Raw genomic sequence first — 24,118 nt, forward strand, 5'->3', positions numbered from 1 at the left:
TGTGACTTCAAGGTTCTTCCATCTTCTTGCTTCCAGGCAACAAACAATCAGCCCTTAAAGCACCTGACACATTAGGAACTAAATCCACTGTCATATTACAGTGGTCCCAGTGCTTCTCACTAGAGACACAGGGGCAGGCTGGAGTATTCAGAAAATTTTCAGGGGAACACAGGAAAATGAAAACAAAGGCTGGTTTTGGGGTTTGGAGTTCGGTGTTTTGCTTTGTCTTTTTTTAATTATAGAGGCCAATAGAATGTAGGGGAGGGGAAAAGAAAAAAAATTCTGATTATGAGCTCTAAACTCTCAGAATAGAAAATGTAAAGAAAAATCTCTATGTAAATACCTCTATTGTGGGATGAATACTGTGATTCTGTATAATGCAGACATGCCTTGCACATCACTGCAGTCAATGGATCATTTGGCTCTGGAGATGAGCTGTCTCACCCCTTTTTGGAGACATTTTTGTCCTGGTGTTTACAGACAGGCAGGAGTCTTTCTACAGAATTTGCACACTGAGGAAAAATGTTGAGCCAATGTAAAATGACCCAGAGAAGTTAGAACACAGCAAAAGATTTAAACCCTTCTGGAAGGAGAGTCCTAGATGTTATGTACATTCATTAAAACAGAAATGTTGACTAAGTGGTAAGAGCTGTGTGTTACTGACAGATTGCCCACATTTTTGGCAGTTATTCTGCCAGCATATGACAGAAAGGAGGAGTTGCTATAGTGATGGGCATTTGACTTTGCATTCATTATGTTCTCTCTATGCATAATGAGATTTTAAAAGATGTTCTTCTTTTTTCTATGATAACACTTTGTCATAATTCCATCTAATGGAACAGAGGAATTGGCCAGATTCCACTGAGAGAATTATTTTTCTTACAAATTCTGCATGCAATAAAATACTAAATAATGCTGTCAAGAAAAACAGGAAATACATCCTGTAAGTCTTGTTTTTACACTGATGCAGGCTTATTTTTCTAATAAATTCAATAAATTTATTGATTTATTGATTAATTCAGAAACTTGCATAAACTTGCATAAATAATTTGTTTCTCTCTACACATGTAGTTTATTTCTTAGACAGATAATTTAACTGCATAAATGAAGTTGATCCTAAAGAATTCCAAACTGCTGTTATCTTTCTGCTTCATAAGTAGCATGCTGGATATTTTGATATGGAATGTTTTTTGGCATCATGACTTAATTCTTGCTCAGAGATCTTATGCACTGTGTTACAGAACAAAGACTTAGAGAGAATAACAGTCAGTTATTGAAGGGAAGCAGAAGAAAGCGTGTCCTGATGGCATCTGGGACTGGTACAAACGTCAGTGTGGCACCTGGCGATCCACTAAGAATAGGTGTGCTGTCTTTTCTGCTTTTTTATTAATATTATTTATTTATTTTATTAAAATAGAGGGGGCCCTGTGGAAAAAAGTGAGTACAATTCCCAAGAGTCCAGGTTTGTGACCACCTGAATTTCTTAATTCTAGCTCAGCTCTCAATTATCAGTGAGGAGGCCTGAGATTAAGATCATATTTTTTATTCAGCTTTTCAAAAAACAGCTTTCCTGATGACATTGTGAGGTGAACTACTCTGACACTAAAGCCATGTAATTGCTCTTTGAGCTTCACTTGAAAAAATGGAAGGCATTCAGCTGGGCTCTATGTTTGTGCTTTTCCCTGTCCAAATGAATGTCTTTGTTTCCATCCCTGCCTGTGCCCTGTGGAGTGAAAATGCAGCAATTTCACTTATTGCATTTATGACTCCCTTCCCAAACAGATAGAAGGTCTTTAATTAGAGACCTATTTTGTCTCTAGGTTTGTAGAGTCTAGGATGAAATCTTCATGCCATTTAAATCATTGTTCTGCCCTTCCACTTTGTTCCTATAGAAGTTAAATTTATAAGAACTTACTGAAAGGGAAATGATGAAGAAGTGTGGCAAGTACCCATCAGCTTACAGAGCTCATACCCTTCAAGGGGCAGTCAGGATTTTGGGCCATACCTTGGACTTCAGTGGATTGTTTTTATTTAGAATGGTGATGTCCTTTATGTAGAGTCACACACTTGTACAGACTTGTTCACAAACGTTTCAATGGGTTGAGGAAAACCTGCTAAAATGCTGTTTATTTTAGGCTGCCCAGTGCTGCCCAGCCACAGGAATGCAGTCCAGTGGCTCTTTGGAGATAATCCAATTGAGGAGGCTCAGACCTTGGAATACAGAGCCCTGCTTGGGGGTCGTATCCTAGAGGTGAACACCAACTCTGGTCAATTTGCTGGACAGTTCCAATGTCGGACCTCAGCTAGAGCAAAACCAATGTCAGTTTGGGTAAATGTCAAGAAGGAAGGTTTGTTGAAAATTATATGACAAATTCTTGAATTTTAAAATATCTTTCGCTCTGTAAAGGCTTTCCTGATAACTAACCTTCTTTTCTGTGTTGAGAGTAATTCAGAAATACATGTTTAGCTTCACATATGGGAATGATCTTAATTAAGTCAACAGACAATGCCCACACTCAGAGTTGGAAATGGTAATTAATGTGTATCCAAATACCATGTGGGGGCTCTTATTGATGGCCAGTGTATCTGAGAAGCTGTGAGAATGTGTCTTTCTGCTCAAACAGTTTTAAATCAACTTCCCCTTCAACAAACTTCTCCATGATAGCCCACCAAACTGGAATAAAATTGACTTTGAGGTCATCTTTAAAAATATCTTCATAACAATAAAATATTTTTTATGCAGTTGTTATATTCAGCATCGTTACAATTAATGTGGTGGTGCATACTAATTACTGCACACACCCTAAATCACATCACTGTGCTAGAGCACACTGCACGCTCAGAGATTTCCATGTGAAATTCTCAAGAAGGTCTTGTAGGGTTCCCCAGCAATGCACTCACACATTTCTATCAGTATGTTATAAAATGTGCAACTGAATTTCAAAATTGGTGAATTTTCAAAGAACCCTCCACTTGCATCAGCAGGACAATCACTGTATCTGCAAACATTTTGTTTTAAACATTTTAAGTGTTTAGAAAATAATGACGTTCTCTTTTTAAAAACCCAATTATAATTGGGAACTCAGATTTAAACCAAGCATCTTTTGACACTGCAAGCTTTTCTGTGTGTTTTATCCCTTCATCTACCAGTTTGATTTGGCTTGTGACTGATCTGCAAGGAGCTCAAGCAGTAGGATCAGATCCCCTGTGCTCTGTGTGAGAGTGTTCTTGGTGACTGTTCATGGGTGAAGAGGGTTCTGGAGTGCCTGAGGTTATGGAGGAAGTTACATTTGCAAAGGAATCTTACTGAGATGAATTGTGATCAAAACATTTACTTTTAAAAATCAAATGTAAATCAGAAAATGCCCTAATAGAATTTTTCAAAAACTAGGTCCAGCCCTAATCTAGATCTCATTACAGTTAGAATTTCTGCCAATTATTGAACTGTCCACCTGCAGCCTTCAGCTGGACTGGCTTTTGGTTGCCCAGTCCCCTTTCCAGTCAGGTTGGGCAATGTTTTGGGGTGATTCAATTTTCTGGTTCTGAGCTTTAACTGTGATTGACACTTCAGTAAATGTTTCATCACTGCCATACCCATGCATTTGTGAGGCTGTAAAACCTCCCTTGGTGGTTTTTGCACAGTAGGCATTTTGAGGGCACTTCTGAGCAGTGTCATCCTAGTTAAACAAACAATACAGTCTCTCCATCATAGCTGCAGTCAGTAAATTTAACTATTTCTACTTTGAAAAAGGCTCTTTTGTATTATTTTAAGAAATCCAGAAGTAATAAGGAAACATTGAAAAACAATAAGTTAAAGAATTCATTATGTGCTGCAAGAGTGAGTCTGTGGACACAGCTGGTAGCCATCAATTATTCTTGGTTATTATAGAAAAACCTGAGTCCTTCTGTGATCACATAAAAATCTGTCAACATTGCATAGTACTTCATCTTTTACCAAGTGTCAAAAAAAATTGTGGAGGAAGGGGTAAGTGTGGAATTTTGACTAAATATAAAGGTAGTACTTGTTAGAGGTGATCGGTTTTTAATATAAAACGCTCTTTAAAACAAATTCCTTTTTCATCTTGCCAGATGCCTCAGTGGCAAATTATTTTTACATTAAATACTTCTCCGTAGTTTAGGACAGGATTTTCTTAAATCCTGAAATTATGTGAGGTGTCTGGAGTAAGATGAGTTTTGTTCAGGACAAACTTGCTGTTGAACAGCAGGAAACCTAGAGAGCCTGATTTACAATTTCCTCTTTTTAATGCTCATTGTATAAAACTGTTATGAAAGTTTTAAAGGAAGCTCATCAGTTCCTACTGTGAGCCAGGTTCTGCCCTTCATGTGCTGATCTCATTTGCCTTCTAGAGGGCTTCATAGGTAAGGGCTGAACTTGAGGGGAAGCTGAGCAGAACTAAATTCTACTTTGGCTCATGGTCCCTTTTCACAGTGCTGAAATATTTGCTTTTTTACAGAGGATGTGGTGTCTATACAGCCTAAAGAGCCAAATCAATCAAAATGTGACACAGTTCCAATGTTCAGGACTTCTCTCACACTACTTCCAATTGTATTTCTTAGATTACACCTGGGAATATGCTGAGTGGAGTCCTTGCTCTGCCACCTGTGGGCATTCAGGAACCCGCTCCAGGAGGCTGCAGTGCATCAACTCAGAGAAACAGAAAGTAAACGAGTCACAATGCAGAGAGCTGCAAAAGCCAGTGATGGTTTACCAGCCCTGCAGCAGAGAGGACTGCCCTCCCAGGTAAACCCCCTTCTGCTCTACTGCCATGTGTCTTTGTATTCAAATGCACTCAGCACCTCCTGAAATGTTTCTGTGTTCATGCTCTGAGTGTGAAATGTGGGGTTTATTTCATCATGAGCCTTAAAGCATGGGAGATGAGGAAATGGATCACAAGCAAGTGGGGAAACACCTGATTGAGTAAATAAGACCTGAGTGTGTCTCCATCCTGCTGCTACCACACCACACCACACCTCCAAAGCTCAGCTGGAGATCTCTCTGGGACACTGGGATGTGCAGTTCTGTGGAATCTGTGCCACCCCAGAGGGAAAACCTGTTGTGTTTAGAGTGGCCAGAGTACCTCTGTGTTCACCTGCTGTCCTTTGTGCCAGCAGAGCTCTGAGTAAGGTGTTTTCTGTGGAATGCCTCATTTCTCCCCAGTGCCCCTCACCACAGTGCTCCTTCACTGTCCTTCCCTGCCAGTTTTCTGGGGCTGAAAATATTTACATCACAGACAAGTGTATCTCAACATCTGATTCCAGAGGCCAAAACCATACCTCTAGACTGTCTGAGCTGCACTGAGCATTCCAGCTCAGCAGGGTGTTTCCCCAGGTTTTCAACAGGAAACCCCACAGGATCCTCACAAAAAGAGCTTTTTGTTGCTTTAAAGAATTGGCCATCACTACCAGCAAAACTGTGAGGGATACACACACTTTGGAGCTGTCCCTCACTGGAAAATGTTGGCAGGGAAGTGTTAGACTTTAGCTGACATTGTGAGAGTGCCTCTTGCCAGTGTGTTCTAAATTCTGTTCTAAATGCAGAAAACCTAGCAGCAGATGTATATCAGGAGAAATTGTTTATATTTCATTATTAGCAGCCAAAACCAGATCATCCTAAATTGTGATGCTGAACTCCAGCCAGGCCAGAGAAAGCAAACATTTTGCCAGTAGAAAAATACTGAAATCAAGTTAATAGTTTGAAACACACCTTCAGTTGCAGGTTTTCCTCTTAAGCTTCAGCATTTGGATCAGATGACAGGAGGGTGCAAGAGGTCCTGGGGCTCCTCTGAGCAAGGTCATGCCTTTCAGTGGATTGCAGGGCATGACTAAATAATCTGATTATCACTGGCCCTGGAGTATCCACAACATAAACAAATCTGTTATTTCATATGGTTAAAGAGAATGGGAACTGAATTGTCTTTTTATATGCCTAGATTTGTTCTGCTTTTAATTTGGCTTTATGTAATCACCAATGGAAGGCAATTGTGTGTATACTAACATAATTAACTCTGCCTTGAGCCATATGTGTATGCTTACATATAAATTGGTTTTCTTTTATTAAATATTCCTTGCTTTCTACACAGGAGGAGCATCCCAGATGCCTGGAAAACAGCTGTGTCTGTTTCTTGGTGTCTCTAACCTCTCTCCTTCCCTGGGATTAGTGACCTGGGAGGGAAGTGCAAAATGTCCAGACTTCCCTTCCCATTTTCCCACTCACTGATTTCTGCACAATTTTCTCATCTCAAGGCACCTCTTTAGAAAGCATCTATATTATAAAGGCTTTAGATGCATGGTCAGTGGCCATGGGACCTTAATTATTCAAAGCATTTTGCATGTGTTTAGTTCCCTGCTCTCTGTCACAGCCAAGCAAATACAGGGCCTTGAGTATCTACTTAACTTGTGCTTTGCTGTGCATGCACTGCACCAAATGTTTGCAAAAGTACTTCAGCTTTAAAAGGGAGAAAAAGACATGGGTGCAGATTGTAAAAGATTAATCTTCCTTGAATGGATATAAGCTGTTTGAGTGTAACAAAATCAAATAATTGCAGAAGAAAATAGAATTTTTTTCCTGTTATCACTGTTGTGGTACACATAAAATTGATTTTATATTTTTAGCCTAGATTTATGCAAAGAGCAAGTCAGCTTGATTGTATTACCACCTGCTGTCTCCCCAGTATTGCTCCTAGCTGTAGGGACAGACTAAATATTTGCAACTTTTAATCACTATATAACATGTGCTGCTTGAGCTGTTATCTGGTGAGATCTTGATGTAATAAATTTGGATGAGTTATAGCAGCTGTCACTTTAGTACCAAGTAAATTGGTACTATTCATTTTATAAGTAATGGAAAAGTACACTCTCCTTCCTCCTGGAATGTCACATCCAGCAGGGTCTGTAGGGCTCACCTAGTCACAGATTCTGGTAACAAGCAGTGTCACCTCTGCTAGCAAATATGCTCAGCTCACCACGTTTAGACCTTGCTCAAGTGAAGAAGAAACGGATTCTAGCTATTCTCACATCTAAAATTTGCAGGGACAGGTTCCTCTGCATTTTCTTTGCTAGCAGTTGCTGCCATGTTCCAGCAGGGCTGCAGTCATTGCTGATGTGTGTGTGTGATCCTGCAGGTGGGTGGCCGGGCCGTGGTCCGAGTGCTCTGCCTCCTGTGGCAGAGGGTTCCGCCGCCGGCAGCTGTGGTGTCACCAAGCCCAGGCCAACGGCAGCGCCCTGGCCCTGCTGCCAGCAGCCTGCACGCACAGGGACCGGCCTGGGGCAAGCAAACCCTGCACAGGGCCCTCCTGTGCAGCAGGGCCAGCACAGCCTGCAGCACAGGTAAGCATCAGCCTGACCTGCATCCGCTTAGGCTGTAAACCTGGGACAGTGCCACCGTGCCACCGCCGAGCATCTGTCCCCTTGTGGCTGCACATCTCTCCTCTTGCACAAGGGAGGAGCTCTCTGGCTGTCATTACTTTCCAAACCAGTCAATTAGAAATCTGGTTTTTTCATTTCATGCTTTCTGAGCAACTTTTTTATTGAAGACGTGACCTGAAACCAGAGTATTAGTTTCACTTTATTTTATAAGCTAAGCCATTACAATGTATTCCATTGTCCAAGCCAGTTTATTGCTTTCATTGCAGTCATATTAATACACAGTTTGCATAGCTGTACTTGTGAAGTCCCCAAAACAGATAAATGAATGTGCTTCAACAACACATTGGAGAAGTTGTTCTATTCACAGGATGCACAGAAGTCTGTTTTCCTATATTTTCTGTTTCTTCCTTCATGCAGCAAACTTGTGTTCATCTTGATATGAGATTTGTATTTACTGTTCAATGTGCAAAGTAATTTATTAGAATTGCTATTGCTGCATTCCCAGTACAGGTTTTAGCAAGGCAAGTTTGTAGTGGGCAGAGCTACAGAAAGAATTCTGTAGCAGTAGGGATGTAGCATGAGAAGAGAAGACAATGGATTTAGCTTTAGGAACAGACAGGAAAGTCAGTGTCTTGACAAAATTGCACAGAGAGAACCAAAAACATAATAGGCCTTACCCAAACTGAGGTGTTAAAAGGCTGAAGGAGGCAAGGTGCAAAAAAATCATGGCTTGGGCTGTGCAGCTGGGTAGCTCCCATGGAGGGTAATTCTGTTGTTACTAACTTGGCTGTTTCTTTTTGTCTCCCCTGACCCTTTCCTGTCCATTTTCAGTGTTCTGGTCGCTGTGCAGGCCCTGCAGGATCACAGCACCAGCAGTTCATTTGTCAGCTTCAGAATGGATCTTCAGTGCCAAACTCTTCTTGTGATGAAAAAAAGAGGTAAACAGTGTGAAAAAGTTACAAGTTAGGTTCTTTAGAATGGTCAAATTGAAGGTACAGGATTGTCATTGCAGTACAAGTAGGCAAATTCTTTTGTGTTAAACAAAGGAAAGGAGGTAGAGACAGTAATCCCTTTGTGGACCTGGATGAATTCAGGAACCCAGGAGAGGTTATGCCTGAAGAACACACAGCATCCAGTATGCAGTGTTTCAGGGTCAGTTAAGTTTTCTTAAAGATAAAATACTTTCCTATTCCAGAGTTAAGAAACTGGTTTAAGGAAACTCGTGTTTTCTCATGAGTGAAAAGGCATGATGGGTGAGCACAAAATTAAATAAAGGGAATTCAACTTAAATATAGGAAAAAACAGAACAGGTTACCCAGAAAGTTGTGGCATCTCCATCTTTGGAGATATTCAAAACACAAACAGAGACAATCTTGAGGATCCTGGTCTGGTTGGCTGTGCCATGAGCAGGGGTGTGGGGGCTGAAGGGTTCTGTTGTGTGAATAAGGGTTTAGCACAAAAGCAAACATTTGCCTGCCATTTATTTCCCTGCACAGCCCTCCTGGCAGAAGGAACTGTGATTCAGAGGTGTGTGATGTGTACTGGAGGACTGGCCCCTGGAGGCCCTGCAGTGTGAGCTGTGGCAGTGGGTTCCAGTCCAGAAGAGTGTCCTGTGTGCACAGGCAGAGCAACAGACCCGTGGCTGAGCAGTTCTGCACAGGGAGGAAGAGACCAGCAACCTGGCAGCACTGCAATGTCACATCCTGTGGCAGTATGTAAATGTTTATTTAAATATGAGCATAGTCATAGTTTGTAGCAGTTATATTAGAAAGTGACTTGCAGTTGTACACTATTGGTTCTACAAGCAATTGATTGTACATCAAAGGTAAAACTATCCTCTCCAAGGAGCACTTGGTAATCCTGGGGTTTCTTTTCTCTAAGTAGGCCAGTTTGATATTAAAGCCTCAGAAGCACTTTTAGAAACAGGATATTTAGGAAGTTTTTTGCAGGCTTCCCTACATGACTGTGCCAGTTGTGACTCAAAAGTCTCTGAGCGAGCTGTTAATGCCTCCAAGATGGGGTAGTGTTCTGAACCAGACAATGAGTAAATGAATGCAGTGAGATCACACCTCTTACTTGTGCCCTTGTTTAGCTTTGAATCCACTGCTGCCAGAAATGTACACTAAAGTAATTACAAAGCTAGCAAGAATCCATCAGTTGTTTACTATGGCAAGTTCTTCTATTTCTCTTTTGCTCATTATAAAGCCTTGTAATGTTTAAATATATTTTTCAGAAGGCGAATGCAAGGATACAACTCACTACTGTGCATTTGTAAAGCAACTAAAGTTATGCTTGATAGACACCTACAAACAAAGATGTTGTCAATCATGTCAAGAAATCTAAATCCTCTATGGCAAGTTCATGATGCTGCAGTGAAGAGATGAGAAGAGAGGTTCATTAAATTAAACCTGCTTGAAGTATATTCTTGTAAATGAGACATTAGTTGTAACAGTTAAATGGCAACATGAAAACACAGTATTGTGGATTGATGTGCTGGATAAGGTATTGTTTCTGGGAGCTTTCATTTTTCATTCTTTGCAATGGAACTTCTAATGTTTTAAACATGTCTGGATTAGCAAGATAATATCATGGCATATAATTTGTAAAATTGCAGGCCACAATTTATAATTTTATCAGTGAAAAAACCGTTACCTAAAAGCAGCAAATAGTGGTTACTGTCCTTAACTTATGAGGAACAGTCACAAAAATTCTTTTAAAAAATTGGGAAATGCAGCAACTATTGACTCCCAGGATTTTGGTTTGGTTTTTTTTTCATCATATTTAGCACTGTTTTTAAATTTATAGAAGCTGTGGCTTGTAGCTGTAAATTTTTGGCAGCAGCTTCATTTTCATAAACAGCTTGAGCTTAAGGGTTGATCTCACAGGATGTGCTTTATGGATACTAGCTCTCAGATGGATACACAGGAGTACATTGAATTTTTCCTGCTTGTATTTCTGTGTATGCAGTAAGAAACTACAGATCCTTGTACAGTTTTCAAAGCAGCAATTGATCTCTTTTGGATAAACGAGGTGTCATTTTTTATTGTCTCTATTTTAATTCCTTCCAGTCTCTGAATTACAATCAAAGTTCTGGCATGATCATACTTTTGTACTGATATTAAATGAGACAGAAGTTTCCTTGTCAGAGCTGTGAACAAACACTTGTGAGCACTGTTCTCTTGCACATCAAGTCAAAATAGCTGTCAGATTTCTTCTCTTGAATAAGCATTCTAATTAATTGTGAAGATAGACAAGTGCAAGAAATCTATTTTGAGCATTTTTCCATCAAGATGATTTTTCTATCATGACCATTAACCATCTGAGTCATTTGCAAGTTGATAAATTATTACCATGATATTCCTGGGTAAATTATCTTCCATATTGCAGATTGTCTGACTCGGGCTTTAGGCAGAGAGGACCCCACAGGAGGCAGAAAATAGATGGTTTTTTCTTTTGTAGATTCAAACTACTGCTCATATTGGAGGCCTGAATGCTCACTTTGACTTGGCTCTTGTGTTCCACTCTGACCTGTGTGAGGGGCAGAGAGCTGGGAGTGCTGTGGGGGCAGTTCAGACACAGCATCCTGCACAGAGGGTTTGCATCACTGAGAATTAGGGTAGCACTACTGTATAGAAAAAGTTTAGGGTGGACTATCGTGTCCAAGGCTGACTGCAAGGAGAGGATATTCCTGATCATTATCTTTTTCATCAGCAATGGGTCTTGATTGTTTAAGCAGTTTTTTAAATTAAACATTTGTAAGATACTTTTTGTAGATATTTATTGTCTGATTTAAAAGTGCAATATTTTTTTTTGTACAGTGTTTAATAAAGATTTTTGGACATATATTTTTTCTTATTACCAAAATTTCTTATTCATGTTTTCCCTTTATATTTAAAGTTTTCAAATGTTAACACATAGCATTTTCTGTTGTGTTAACTTTGGTTAAGTATGCATGCTATACTGAAGCAGTGCTGTAAATGTTTGTGATTGCAATGGGCATGACATTCCTCTGTAGATTATTTTATTGCTTCTCCAGTAACTGAAGATTTTAGCTCCTTTAACGTAGTTTTGATATTTCTGAAATAAAATATAGTTTGATTATTCAACATTGTGATTACCCTGAGATTGTTTATTGCCATGATTTGCATGGTAACCATGCTTTCATTCTTTGTTATTTTTTCAACCTACTTTGTCCATAATTCTGGGATTTTTTCAAAGCCTCAGATTAGTTCTTGTTGTTATTTTTAACAGTCTATCAGACATTGTCAACTTCACTGCAGTCTGCTTTGCATTGCTATTAATAGATAACATAGATGTAAACTGACTGAAAAAGTGGGAAGATAATTTGCCAAAATCCAAATGTCAGCTCTGATTCACTTAAATCTGGAATTGGGATTCTTTAAAAGGTGGAATAAAATTGCATGTCTTTTCTGGGTCTTCACCAAGCAGAGTTCATTTACATCTGACAGAACAGCTCTATGTTTTGTATTTAGTGAGTGATGGGAATACTTCCATGAAAAAGAAATTGTTTCAGAATAGTCTTTGTAAATAGTCTTTAGAAAGAATAGTCTAAGAAATAGAACAATAAAAGCTGTAAAAATTTTTTTATTGAATAGAAAATAAATGTCTAACAATGTAATGGTGTTTCAGAGTTATCCTAAATGATAATATTGGCAAAGGCTTAATTTTCCTTTGAATTCCACTTGTGCAGTCTTTTAAAAAAGCAAAGGCTCTGTACAGCAGTGCTGTGGAGCCTGCTGCTGGATGTAGAGTGCACAGAAAGCACTTTCAGAACAGCAACTGAATCCATGAATAACTTCTGCTTTTACATCTTGGTTAAGCATGACATCATAAAATGCTTTTTAAAAAGCTGTTATTTTGGAAAAATGTAAGTTTTCCAGCCGTCTCTTCATTTAGTCTGCATTTCAGTAATTTGTTGCTTATGAAAAAGTTGACGTCAGGTATTGAATAGTGTCTGAAGGTTTATAATATCATTTGATGCTTTTCCTGGAAGCACAATCAGTGTGTTGGGGCTTTTTCAATTGTGAAGTAATAAAGGCTTCTCTCTTTCACTATTAAACTTAGGGGAAAACATAAAGGACAAAATGAAAGGAAATATGTCCCTCCACCCTAAAAAAGCTTTCAAACACATCTGCAGAGGAACTGTTAAATGTATCGAATATGCCCTCCACTTCCCTTCCTCTCAAAATGTTTGTACCGTGCTGGTAGGTGGCAGCAAATGACTTTCCATCACTTAAGGGAGGGAAGTGACTTCAGAACTGAAAAAACAGCTGTGAAAATTTTAAGAAGCATCTGGGCTCCCTCACAGACCCAGCAGAACATACAGGCACATGTGACTTCATGGATTCAGGCTGCATTTCTCCCTCCCTAGAAAGGAGAGCTGGCTGGCATTGGGAGCTTCTGTAACCAGCTCCAGAGGAACCAGGACTGTGTAGGATGTGGACCTGGGTAGGTGTGACTGTGCAAAGTTTGGCTTTGTTTCCTCACTAGTGGCATGACAGAAAATGACTCAATAGAGTGTGTTTTTTCTGCTGTGGTACAGAAAGATGACAATCAATTGGACTTTTTCCGTCCTGCTTTTAGGATCTTACAGATTTACATCATCCTTGTTCACTCTAATTTTCAGACACAAAAGTAAAACTGGTTTGCTATGTCATTAACAGAGTGATACTACAAAAACACAGTACAAAGACAAAACTTCTGTAAAAGTGACAGCTGCTCTAATAATGTCTGGATCCCTTTCATGCAATGATTTTGTGCACAGCTGATTTGCTCAGTTCAGCTTTCTTGCTTTCACATGAACAAGTTCCTGCTTTAAAAATGTTTCCATCATTGATCTTGGCTGTTTTATAAGAGACTTTGTTTATGAAGTACAGCCACATGATTCAGAACCCAAATACTGTTCTACACCAATGGGTACAAGATATGCAACACTGAGAAAAAAGTCATACTGGAGTAGTGTGATAGAGCATAATAATAGTTAATTACAGAACAATTAATTGGGACTTGCTTAAATCATGGATGTAATAAAATTAAATTGATTCATCTCGATTTCTCAAAAATCAGCTAAAGACACATAGAGAAAATACTAAATATTTCGTACAGAAGCAATTTAGTGTAAAATTTGTGTAAAAAATTGGCATCTGTGTATTTGGAACAAGCAATTCTTTGAAGAGCAGACAGACTGAAGTCAGGCTGCCTACAGATTTCTGCACCTCAGCTGGTATTTCTGAGTTTACTCTATTTTCTGTAAATCTATGCAGTCTCATCATGAGATTTGATTGAATTTGCACACTGGGTTTAAAGATGATTCAGCCAGGGAAGACACATGCACTAAGTGTGTCAGTGTGTCCAACGTGCATCAGTTTTGTTTCCTTTGGAAGTAAGGCTGAAAGAGCACAATCAGGGAAATTAGGAAACAGAGTCTAATGAACTGCTTTTGGTGGTTGAGTGGTTTCAAGTATGTGTATAGAAAAAGAATGAGGTTACCACCTCTAAATTGTTACCAGAAATTACAGTGGGAATTTAAAGTAGTGATGACTAAAGCTAAAACCAGGTTTTTAGAAATGCCTAGGTGTCATGGCATGCTATCTTATGATCTAGGCAGTAAAATATAAAGAAAAAATCTTACAGATCACTGAGATTATGAATGATTTCTTAGATTATTGTAAATAGCATTATTTGCTCACTGTGTAAAATAGTTTATCAGCAAAAGACACTGGCTATTTCACAAATACAATCATTTGCAGAAAATATCTTGATATAAATATGTTTGAGATGGATATAAATACATTGAGATGTTTATAAATATGCTTGAAATGGAGTATGATGAAATCTGGGGAGTCAAGGAAACTAGAATGCAGTCAGAAAAAGGATAGATGCCACGTAGAGAGTAGTGTTCCTTCAGCATTTGGCAGATCTTTATTAGTCTTGTAATAAACTTTGGTTTGGCTTTGGTTTTCTTCAAATGTCTAAAAGCAAAATTTTCAGTATTTAATTTGCTTTCAGTATTTTTATTTAAAGAGAAAATGAACAATTTGCTTTCCAATTATTTCACCAAGGTGCTTGAAATATTGCATATTATTATGACACAGCAGGTACTTCCTCTGCAATAGAATTACAGCTAGAAGGTTCTGGAGACAGCTGGCGGTAGAATTTGTGACCCTCAGAATCTGTGTTTACATAGACATAGCCCGCAGCGTCTGGTTGCAGCGCTGGGCAGATCTCTTGCTTCTTCGGAATATATTCAGTGCGATACAAAGTTTCATCTTTAAAAGGAACTGCCTTGGATACAGTCTGCACAGGTTTGAAACTTTGAGGTGGGTTGGCTTGATGTGGGATGTAATGGGATCTGAATGTAGTTAAACTAGAAAATTTTCCTGTGAATTTCTGAATTTCCTCTTCTTTCTTAATAAGTCCTGGCGGACAAACCGTCCAGGGCTGATAGTCTTCTTTTGTAGTAGTCTTCCCTTGAAAAGGGCCAGTGCTTTTTCTTCCAGGAGCTGGTCTTATGGGAGCTCTAGGAGCAACCTTGTGTTTAATGTAATCAAGACGGTTTGTGGACTTGAGGTCCATCTTGTCTGTGGGTGGGACGTACTCTCTGGGTTTCTGGAACTCAGGTGCAGTGACCAAATACGGCTGATAGCGATCCTGGAATTCAGTGGTTCCTTTAAAAGGATCATCAGATCCAAGTTTTCTGTTTTCAGGCTTGCAGCTTTTTGCTTGTTCCCCAGGCATCCCTTTAAAATCTCTCTGGTGGGTTGTGAGATCCTCAAAGGGTTGGTCGCATGGCTTGTACTCTTCTCTTGGCCTTACGAACATGGGCTCCAGCTCATGGACGACGTAGGCCATGCGATGGATGGTGTTGGCATCAAAGGGCCCCTCTGCCAGCTTGGTTTCACAAGGTTTAAAGCTTGGGGGTGGATTGGGTTGCCTGGGGATGTAGTCATCTTGAAATGTAGAAGGATTTCCAAACCTCTCCGAAGGTGGCTCATATGCCTGCTCCACCTTACAGGATTCCGCTCTTTCGCCTTTCCGTAACCTATAGTCATCTGTAAAGCAAAACCAAAATTCCACCATACAGGTGTTATTACTTTAGACCATTCCTTCAAAATGAAAACAAAGTCTTCTGGCATTCAATCTTGCAAACAAAGAAAATGGATCTAAGTGAACATGAAAATTTTATCTGCATGTTTGTGATTTGATGAACCTATCTTCTATTATAGTGTGTGATAAAAACAGACCCCCAAAATTGCACCTGATGCTCTATTTTGACTATTTGCTCAACAGAAACTATACAGAAAATAGCCATACATGTTTTAAATACAGTATCTTCCGTTTTCTTAGAAGATTTAGCACCTTTGCACTGACCATTGTAATAGAATAATTTGTGTCAAGACAGATCATCACTAGGATGATGTATATGTAAGCTATAACATAAACAAACAGAAGCCTAAACTCCACTTTTGACTACTCTGTGGAAAAATAAGTCAAATGAACTAAAACTACCTGAAAAATACATTGCATCTTAATTTCTGTCCAGTTTTGCCTGATATAGCCCAACCAAGTGCAGGCTGGAATTTCCTTGTAGCCAAGCAAACCCCAGAGAGGGCTTTTAGTTTAGAAGCAATAGGTCTCCCCTGAATGTTTTAGGGCATCATCACCTGCTTTCTAGAATATTTAACTCCCTGTCCCAAACCAACAAGTCCAGTTTCTAACACAGGTAATTCCAAATGCTACCTTCATCTTGGTTATTTCTCTTTCTGTAGGGGGCACATATTATTACCTCGGTAAGTCGGGATCGTATCCACTTTTGCATCTGAAGTGTGTTTCCTCTCTCGAGGCCTTGCTAATATCACAGGTCCTACTTTATGAGGATTGTAATCTCTCTGGTATATGGTTCCCAGGTCAATCTTCCCTGACTTTGGTCTGTATTCTGCATGTGGCTGAAAAGGTCTCGGGACAATTTCATATGGTAAATAATCAGACCTGAATTGGGGAAAAGAAAACACTGGTCAAAAAATCTCTTCTTCCTTCTGAAGTCACTTTTGCAATTTTTCTGCTGGAAAAATAACAAAATGTTTACTCAGACATTAAATGTTGGAGGGATAGCACAAATGAGAGAGAATCACAGTATATAAATCTAAGGGCTCTGAGGCATTATAGTCTTTACTCAAAGGTAGATGGTGAAGTAAGTTTTTTAACTAACCCCAAGTCCCCATTCACAGTTTAACAATACTATTCAAAGTACCTGGAAGAAGATTTACCAAGTTGCTATAATTTTGTAAAGAAATTATCAGAAAGCAGAAGCAGAGCAAACCTCAAATGATCAAAAGGGGTAGCACTTACTGATAGCATGAGGAGAATGGAATATAATCAGAAACAGTATTTCACTGTTTTTGTGCACATTACATTAAAAGGATGTATTACATATGTGGCTGTTTAAATGGTCCATACAAGCACATCACCCCAGTCTGGCAGAATAGCATTTGGTCTTTCTATTTATGCCTTTTTTTTAAATAAAAAACTAAATTTCACCAGATGCCCTCACAGCTTAAAAGAAAAACAATAATGGAAAAAGTAAAAGTTGATGCCACTGTCAGATCATGATGAATGGGTAATATTTTTTCCTAATTCTTTGAAAGATACTCTTTAATTCTGTAAGCTTAAAATCAGTCTGTGCACAGACAGAACAGATATACTGAACCCTTTCACAGTTTGCTTTCTTGAAACTAATAATCTAAATTTTAAAAATCAATAAAAGAATCCCTGTTGTTTTTTCTTAAGATTTCATTTTCCCAGGTTTTCCATAAGACCTACATTTCCTAACAGACTGAAAACAAGGCAAAATTATTTTTATTCTCTTTCCAGGTTAAAGGCTGCTGTAAAGAATGCAAATCTTGATATATGCATGCTTTGCTGTTTTTTATAACCTTTTTGTGGTAACTGTATTTGTATACTCAACGTTCATACTTTAAATATGCAAAAAGTGCAAAGAATGCCATGACTGCACTTTGAGAATCTTGCAATACAATGTTTAGCCTCCTTAAAAAACAAAGAATGAAAAGCTTGACAGACTAATTACAAAACATCACTTGAAAAGATTTACTTGAACGTCGTGGTGCCGTCCATTCTCCCCTGATCCTCTGGCAGCTCTGCTTTGGGCTTGCAGCTCTCAGGAGGGCAGATGTTGCCATAGCCAGGGTACTTCTCCACATACTCAGTTGTGTGGCTTGCCTGCACTCCATCATCATAAATCTTTGTGACTCTGTGGCAGCAGCGATGGCGTCTGGGGCAAACACAGCAGAGCAGAGAATTTGGATGGTTTCATTTACAAGGAAAACCCATATTCTGTCTACTGGGAGTGAATAACAAATGGGGAAGATGGAACAATGTCAGTAGTTTTTGTTTAAAATCTTTTCTGAGTGATAAAGCTACAAAATACTGTGCTGATGGCCCAGGTCCCAGAGCACATCACACTAATACAGTAATAAAAGCAGTATCAGCTGGCAGTCAGGCCTTGGTGCAGAATACAAAGGGTGGACAGAGCTGATCTCAGTTCTCTAAATGGTGCTACCACCAAGATGCACTTTCTTCTTGTCTGTGATGTTTAATGGCATTACTCATTTTGTTTGGAAAAGTAACAACTATGCTTCATTTCTTGTCTCATATTGTCTCTTTTTTACTGCTATTACCTTATCACTTGTCTTTTTATTTCTGTACATCTCACCTGTTTTCACCATGACTGATTAACACTTTTTGATTAAAATTTTAGTGATGTGAAATCTCATGTGCACCTTTTGTGCTCTGCAGGCCACTTAGGACTTTTCAACCCTTTTTTCTCCACAGACTGACTAAATTCTCTATCTAAAACACATGTTTATTTGAAAGTAATGGCATCTCTTTTTCCTAATAGGTTTTATTTCAATTCCTCCTGCTTCTCATTGATACCTCTATCAATGACATCATTATGCACAAAGATGTTGGGAAGTATATAATGACAATTTATTTATACCTTGTTGTTTTCAATTAATGATCCATGAAATTAAAATTTAAATGTTATTATTGTTTTGAAAATCTTGTTACATTAATTCTAATTTGCACAATGGACATCTCTGACTGACCTCAAGAAAATAGATAATGACAGCTCTTCCTCCTACTTATGGTTGACAACTTGCAATGCAAAGGGAAAAAACAATTAATAATTTTTCAAATAAACAAGTATTGTAAAATTCTGTGATGAAAAGCAAAAATATTAAAACCCCAAGATGGGTAAAAGTATACAACATTTATTAAGTAAAATAAATTCAAGTTTCAGGAAGCTAGATATCCAAAGAATATTTCAAAGGTCTGCAGAGAATTTTATCTAGCATTGAATACCATAAAGGAAAACAATAAACTAAAGCAAGATAAATTTAATAGAAATAGGCATGAAGGACTCCTGGTGAGAAAATGAAAAAATGAAAATTAAAAAGCACTGAAAGAAGTTCTTAGGGACTGGAGATCCTAAAGCTGGTATTAGTTTGTGCTGCCTGATTTTGCCAGCTCAGTAGTTCAAAAAATGAGAGCCATGTCTAAGAATCCAGATCCTTTCAAAGCCTCAGGTGTTTACTCCTTTTCAATCAAGTCAATCAACAATTGAGAGACCTTTTCAAAACATAGCAGGGAAAGAAAAAAGGAAGAAGAGGGAAAGAACTGGAAAGGAAGGAAAACAAGGAGGTAAGTGTGTGCCATTTCTCACTACAGTTTTTGCCTGTCATTACATTTGTCATGAAATTCACTTTCACCTTAGTAATGTTTTTTTCAGAAAGTACTAACAGCACATGCTGTATCCCATAGCATCTCAAAGTAACAGCTAAGCAGAAACAAAAGACATGGAATGGATGGTTTGAAGGCTGGTTGAAATACAGGTTATCAAATTATAATGTTCTTCACATATTTTTTGGGATGCAATTTAAAGGAGTTGGAAACAAACCTTATTCATCTGCAAAACCTTCACTTTGACAAATCTTCAGTTTGCCACCAGCTGGTCCAGAACACCAACTACCAAAAAAAACACCTCCTGTGTTCTGGGGTCGCCATTCTTTAAGGATGTAATTCTGAATACTTTTAAGCAATGTTGTGAGAATATCCCATGTATTGCTGAATGGACATGCTACAAACTGAAATAGATACTAGAAAAGTAATTACTGCAGAGTGAGACTGCAGTTCTTTGTAAATACAAAACAGAGGTGAAAGCAATCTGCTCTTACCTCTTCAAGGAAAGAGATGATCGCAATTTTATTGGAATTCATTGCTGATCCAAAAATGTCCTTCAAACCACTCATTTCTGGTGTATACTATAACTCTGAGCACACTCTAACTGTGCACAAAATTACTTGGAATCAAATGATATTGTTGAGGAAGTTCCTACATCCTACTCTGTGTTGTGAAAGTGCTTTCAGTTGGCCTGAAGGGTAATGTAAAATTACCTCTTGAATTTGACTTGGAGAAGAGATTAGGGGTTTTTTATTAGGATGTTGTCAAATTTAGAACGTTGCCCAATTGCTAAACCAAAATTTTTCATTTAGATAATAATTTTTTAAAACTAACTATGTAAGTCATCACAAAGGTAGGACTCATCAGAGAAGATAGATTACTGATGAATGAAATATGTTGCTTAGAGTTTGGCCTACACTCTTATTTTTAACTTTTCCTTGTATTTATCTTCATTTCCACCCCAGAGTTACTGATCATTCAAATGAATTTGGTGAGAATATTCCTTTTCCCATGCCTGACTGGCACTTGCTTTGATGGATTATTATTCTTTCCCTTCTTTGTGGGAGACTGTCTTGAGTCTTGCATAAGGTTTGAATAGAATCTCAGCTAAATAAAAGTGACAGTACATCAGCTCTCTTGTGCCAAATGCTCATGTTCTGGTTATTTTAGTAGAATGCTGATGATTTTAACTTACTTAAGGCCTGGCATGCATACTTTTTTTTTTTAATACAATGCTAGCAAGACCCTTGAAATCCTACCACAAAGCATTTTCCTCCCAGCGAGCTGGACTAATGAGAAAAGCTTAATATTTGTCATAATAGAAAACTTACTACCTCTCCACAAACACAGCTCAAAGCTTTTCTTTTTAATTTATTTTTATTTTCTGCCAGTGCACACACTATGGTCTGGAAGTCAGAAATAATGGATGGACACTGGTTTTAAGAGTCATCTACTTTCCTGTTCTTGACAGGAGATCTGGTAGTTTTTACTGGGTTTGTATTTATATGTGGTCAGTTTGATGGCTTAAGTAACCATATTTTAGAGAAATCTTTCCTTTTAACTTATATTTATTCAGAAATACAGATTTTTATGATAATGATAACAGAAGGGCAAGAAATGGGGGAAGGCTGACAGACTGAGAAGGAGATAAAGCACTAGTTTATTTTTGTGTCTCAAAACAACTTTTATGCTTTTGTAGGCTGTGATTATCTTTTACAGCAGACAAATAGTATTCTTGAATGCAGAAAGTTCATCTACCACACAGGCTTTACTCTTCTTTGGAAGCCAGATTTAACATCTTGTATTTGAAAAAGCAGAATGAAGTTCTGTCTTACTCGCTTTCCTCCCCTGTAAATGTTTTCAGTGTTTTTTTTTTTTTTTTTTTTTTTTTTTAATTCTGTTGATAGGGCAGATTGTTTCCTTCTATTTTATCATTTAAAATTAAGCAGTAATTATACCTCCATAAAATTTCCTGCAAAGAGCTAAATGACAATGTCTACAAAACACTATATATTTATAGTTGCTTTGAAGTCTCTGCTAAGCTGTGTATGCATTCCAATGTCCAGGTAACACTGCCAAGTGACCAAGTAGCCTTCCCCTAAAAACAGAAACACTGTACACTGAAGCAAACACAATGTGCTGCCTAAACCAATACTGGCTTAAGATTTTATTGACTGTAAAAACTTCAGTGAGGTTTATTTTAAACCACAAGCTTTATGCATATTTAATTCAATTATTCATATTATTGAACTCAGTTTTTGGATTGAGAACTTTTGGTTAGTTGAACCTCATTTTGTGCTGTCTCATTGTGTTATCTCACCATCTTTCTACTTGAGGCTGAGCCAGGTTTGTTATCTCATCATGAAAACAATGTGTTCCAACTCTTCATTAATCTAGGACTTAAGAAACAAATTTATGGGGCAAAATTCACCACAGGCTTGGCCAAAAAGAACATGAGGAGCTTTACTCAGTGCCTGCCTCACACCTCTGTCTACAGATGAAAAAAAGAAAGTGGCTGATGAACAGACAGACAGACTTCCCACACAGAAACACAGAGGGTGCAGACCTTCATATGAAACTTGTGGTCATGGTGCATTTTACAACCACAGTTTGCTCTATGCTTCCACAAACATTGAGCACACCTCTGTGATCTTATGATGACTATTCTTGTATGTAGTTGTTATTTTTTTTCTTTAGTATGAACTGAATCTTTGGATCCCAGGGTGATTATTTTTGTGATTTTTTTTTTTTTAAGTAGACAGAAAAGAAATTGAAAATATTAACAGTCGTGACTCCAACCTGTAAATATATATTTGAATCCTGAAAGGTCCAAGTCCCTTATTATTTTGGGACACTTGAGTTGTATGCTTTTTTTCACCTATGGCATTGATAATACTGCTTATAGACTTCTAATAGTAATTTTCCATTAAAAAATGCCTACTGTACCCTCTTGTGCCAGCCTCCCTGGTCAAAGAGGCTACAGGACAATGATGAACTTTTCTCTCTCTATGCAACATAAAGCAAAGTGGCAAGTGCTGGTGGATGTGATGGCAGAAGGGCAGGTACATAAAATCTCTTTTAAAGGCAGCAGTGCTTGCACAGGTTTCTGACAAGGTTGCCAGACCTCTCCCAAAGGTTCCTTTGGTGCAGTCCTTCAATGGGAGCTGGCTCTGGTTTCTGAAAAAGCCTGATTCTGATTTATCCGGGGTGGCCTTTAAAGACTGTCCCCATTCTGTTCTATTTTAGTCCATCTTAGACCTGCTTTTACCCTCACCTGATTTAAATGGAACACAGGTCCTATAAAGAATGGCTGAGGAAGCTGGGGCTGTTTAGCCTGGAGAAAAGGAGACTCAGGGGTGACCTTATCACTGTCTACAACTCCCTGAAAGGTGGCTGTAGTCAGGTGGGGTTGGTCTCTTTCTCCAGGCAGCAACTGACAGAATAAGAGGACACAGTCTCAAGCTGCACCAAGGGAAATATAGGCTGGATATTAGGAAAAGGTTTTTAATGGAAAGAATAATAAATTACTGGAATGGTCTGCCCAGTGAGGTGGTAGATGTGTTTAAAAACAGACTGGATGTGGCACTTGGTGCCATGGTTTAGTTGAGGTGTTAGGGCATGGGTTGGACTCAATGATCTTGAAGATGTCTTATAAACTAGTGATTCTGTGATTCTGTGTCTGTGTGAAATGTCACATTTATGTTCACATTTACTGAGAAGGTGCTCATACTTGGGTCCTACTCCCCCGTGGCCCAGGGTGCTGCATATGTTATCAATGAGGTTGGAAAAGGCCTCTGAAATTAACGAGTCCAACCTGTGACCAAATGCTGCTGTGACAACCAGAGCACGGCACTGAGTGCCACATCCAGCCCCTCCTTAAACCCCAAGGGGCAGTGACTGCACCACCTCCCTGGGCAGCCCATTCCAATGCCAAATCACCCTTTCTGTGAAGAAATTCTCAATGTCCAACCTAAAGCTCTTCTGGTGCAGCTTGAGACTGTGTCCTCTGGTCCTGTCACTGGCTGTCTGGAGAGGAGGCTGAGCCCCACCTGGCTGTGATTTGCAGAGTGGAAAGGTCACCTCGAGCCCCCGGCTGCCTCAGCCGCTCCTCATCACACTTGTGCTCCACTCGCTTCTCTGGACAGGATCCAGCACCTCAGTGTCCCCTTGTCACGGGAAGCCCAGGACGGGACACAGCACTCGAGGTGCGGTGCCAGCAGCGCTGAGCCCAGGGGTGGCCGCCACACGGCTGCTGGCACAGGCCCGGTGCCGCTGCCACTCCGGCACACGCCGCTGGTTCAGCCGCTGCTGGCAGCGCCCCGGCCCTTTTCTGCCGGGCATTTCCAGCCCTCTGCCCAGCCTGCAACCCGTGTGGGGGTGCTGTGACCCACGGGCAGCACCGGCCCTTGGCCTTGTTGAACCTTGTACTGATACTGGCATCATTGCACGGCTCCAGCCTGTCCAGTCCCTCTGCACAGCCGTCCTACCGGCAGCGGGATACTGGCACCAGCTCGGCGGGCGAGTGCAGGGAGGGCGGCGCCGGCCGGCTGGCAGCCGGCTCACTCACCCGCAGGAGCAGATCTCGCAGATGCAGCGCGGCGGCGCCATGCCCGGCCCGCTCGGCCGCCCGGCCGGTAACTACGGACGCGGCCGCGCGGCACCAGCGGCGCCCGGCCCGGCCCGGCCCGGCTTCCGTCCGGCGTCACGGGGCGGGATCGCGGCGGCGGGCGCGGCTTTCCGGGAGCGGCGGCGGAGCGGGCGCAGGTGCGTGTGCCCCGCGCCGGGAGCGGGGCCCTCAGCCCCGGGCGAGCGGGGGGCAGCGCCGTGCCCTCCTGGGGCGGCCGAGGGGCCGGGGCAGCGCGGCCCTGCCCGCCCGGAGCGGCGGGAGGGGGGGCGAGCCGGGCCCGGGGGAGGCGCGGGGCTTGTGCCGCTGCGGGCGCTCGGAGTTCGCTGC

At 40.1% G+C, this 24,118-nt stretch overlaps 3 protein-coding genes across 4 annotated transcripts in view; 2 read left to right on the top strand and 1 right to left on the bottom strand.

Moving 5' to 3' along the window:
- The window catches only part of ADAMTSL3 (ADAMTS like 3), a 168,760-nt gene extending 157,268 nt beyond the window's left edge, over positions 1-11,492 (top strand). Inside the window, exons 25-31 of one of the 2 annotated variants that reach the window (XM_056499487.1) lie at positions 1,242-1,361; positions 2,136-2,348; positions 4,579-4,762; positions 7,143-7,347; positions 8,218-8,324; positions 8,883-9,097; positions 9,620-11,492. In XM_056499487.1, the coding sequence (XP_056355462.1) occupies positions 1,242-1,361; positions 2,136-2,348; positions 4,579-4,762; positions 7,143-7,347; positions 8,218-8,324; positions 8,883-9,097; positions 9,620-9,729 (1,154 nt within the window). In that variant the 3' untranslated portion in view covers positions 9,730-11,492. Of the gene's footprint in view, positions 1-1,241; positions 1,362-2,135; positions 2,349-4,578; positions 4,763-7,142; positions 7,348-8,217; positions 8,325-8,882; positions 9,098-9,619 lie in introns of those variants that run through there. The other variant, XR_008841284.1, reaches the window with a different exon arrangement.
- Positions 11,493-11,569: 77 nt separating this feature from the next.
- On the bottom strand, positions 11,570-23,868 carry SAXO2 (stabilizer of axonemal microtubules 2). The gene is made up of 4 exons (XM_056499495.1): positions 23,732-23,868; positions 17,516-17,695; positions 16,193-16,395; positions 11,570-15,458 (listed from the first exon to the last, which is right to left on the bottom strand). The coding sequence occupies exons 1-4, from the start codon at positions 23,770-23,772 to the stop codon at positions 14,491-14,493; spliced, it is 1,392 nt and encodes a 463-aa protein (XP_056355470.1). The 5' UTR covers positions 23,773-23,868; the 3' UTR covers positions 11,570-14,490.
- The window catches only part of EFL1 (elongation factor like GTPase 1), a 63,857-nt gene continuing 63,601 nt past the window's right edge, over positions 23,863-24,118 (top strand). The window contains exon 1 of the mRNA XM_056499490.1: positions 23,863-23,928. The gene's annotated coding sequence lies outside the window, so the exon portion shown is untranslated. The remainder of the gene's footprint in view (positions 23,929-24,118) is intronic.

The sequence above is a fragment of the Oenanthe melanoleuca genome, chromosome 10, assembly GCF_029582105.1.
Source record: "Oenanthe melanoleuca isolate GR-GAL-2019-014 chromosome 10, OMel1.0, whole genome shotgun sequence".
Lineage (NCBI taxonomy): Eukaryota > Metazoa > Chordata > Aves > Passeriformes > Muscicapidae > Oenanthe > Oenanthe melanoleuca.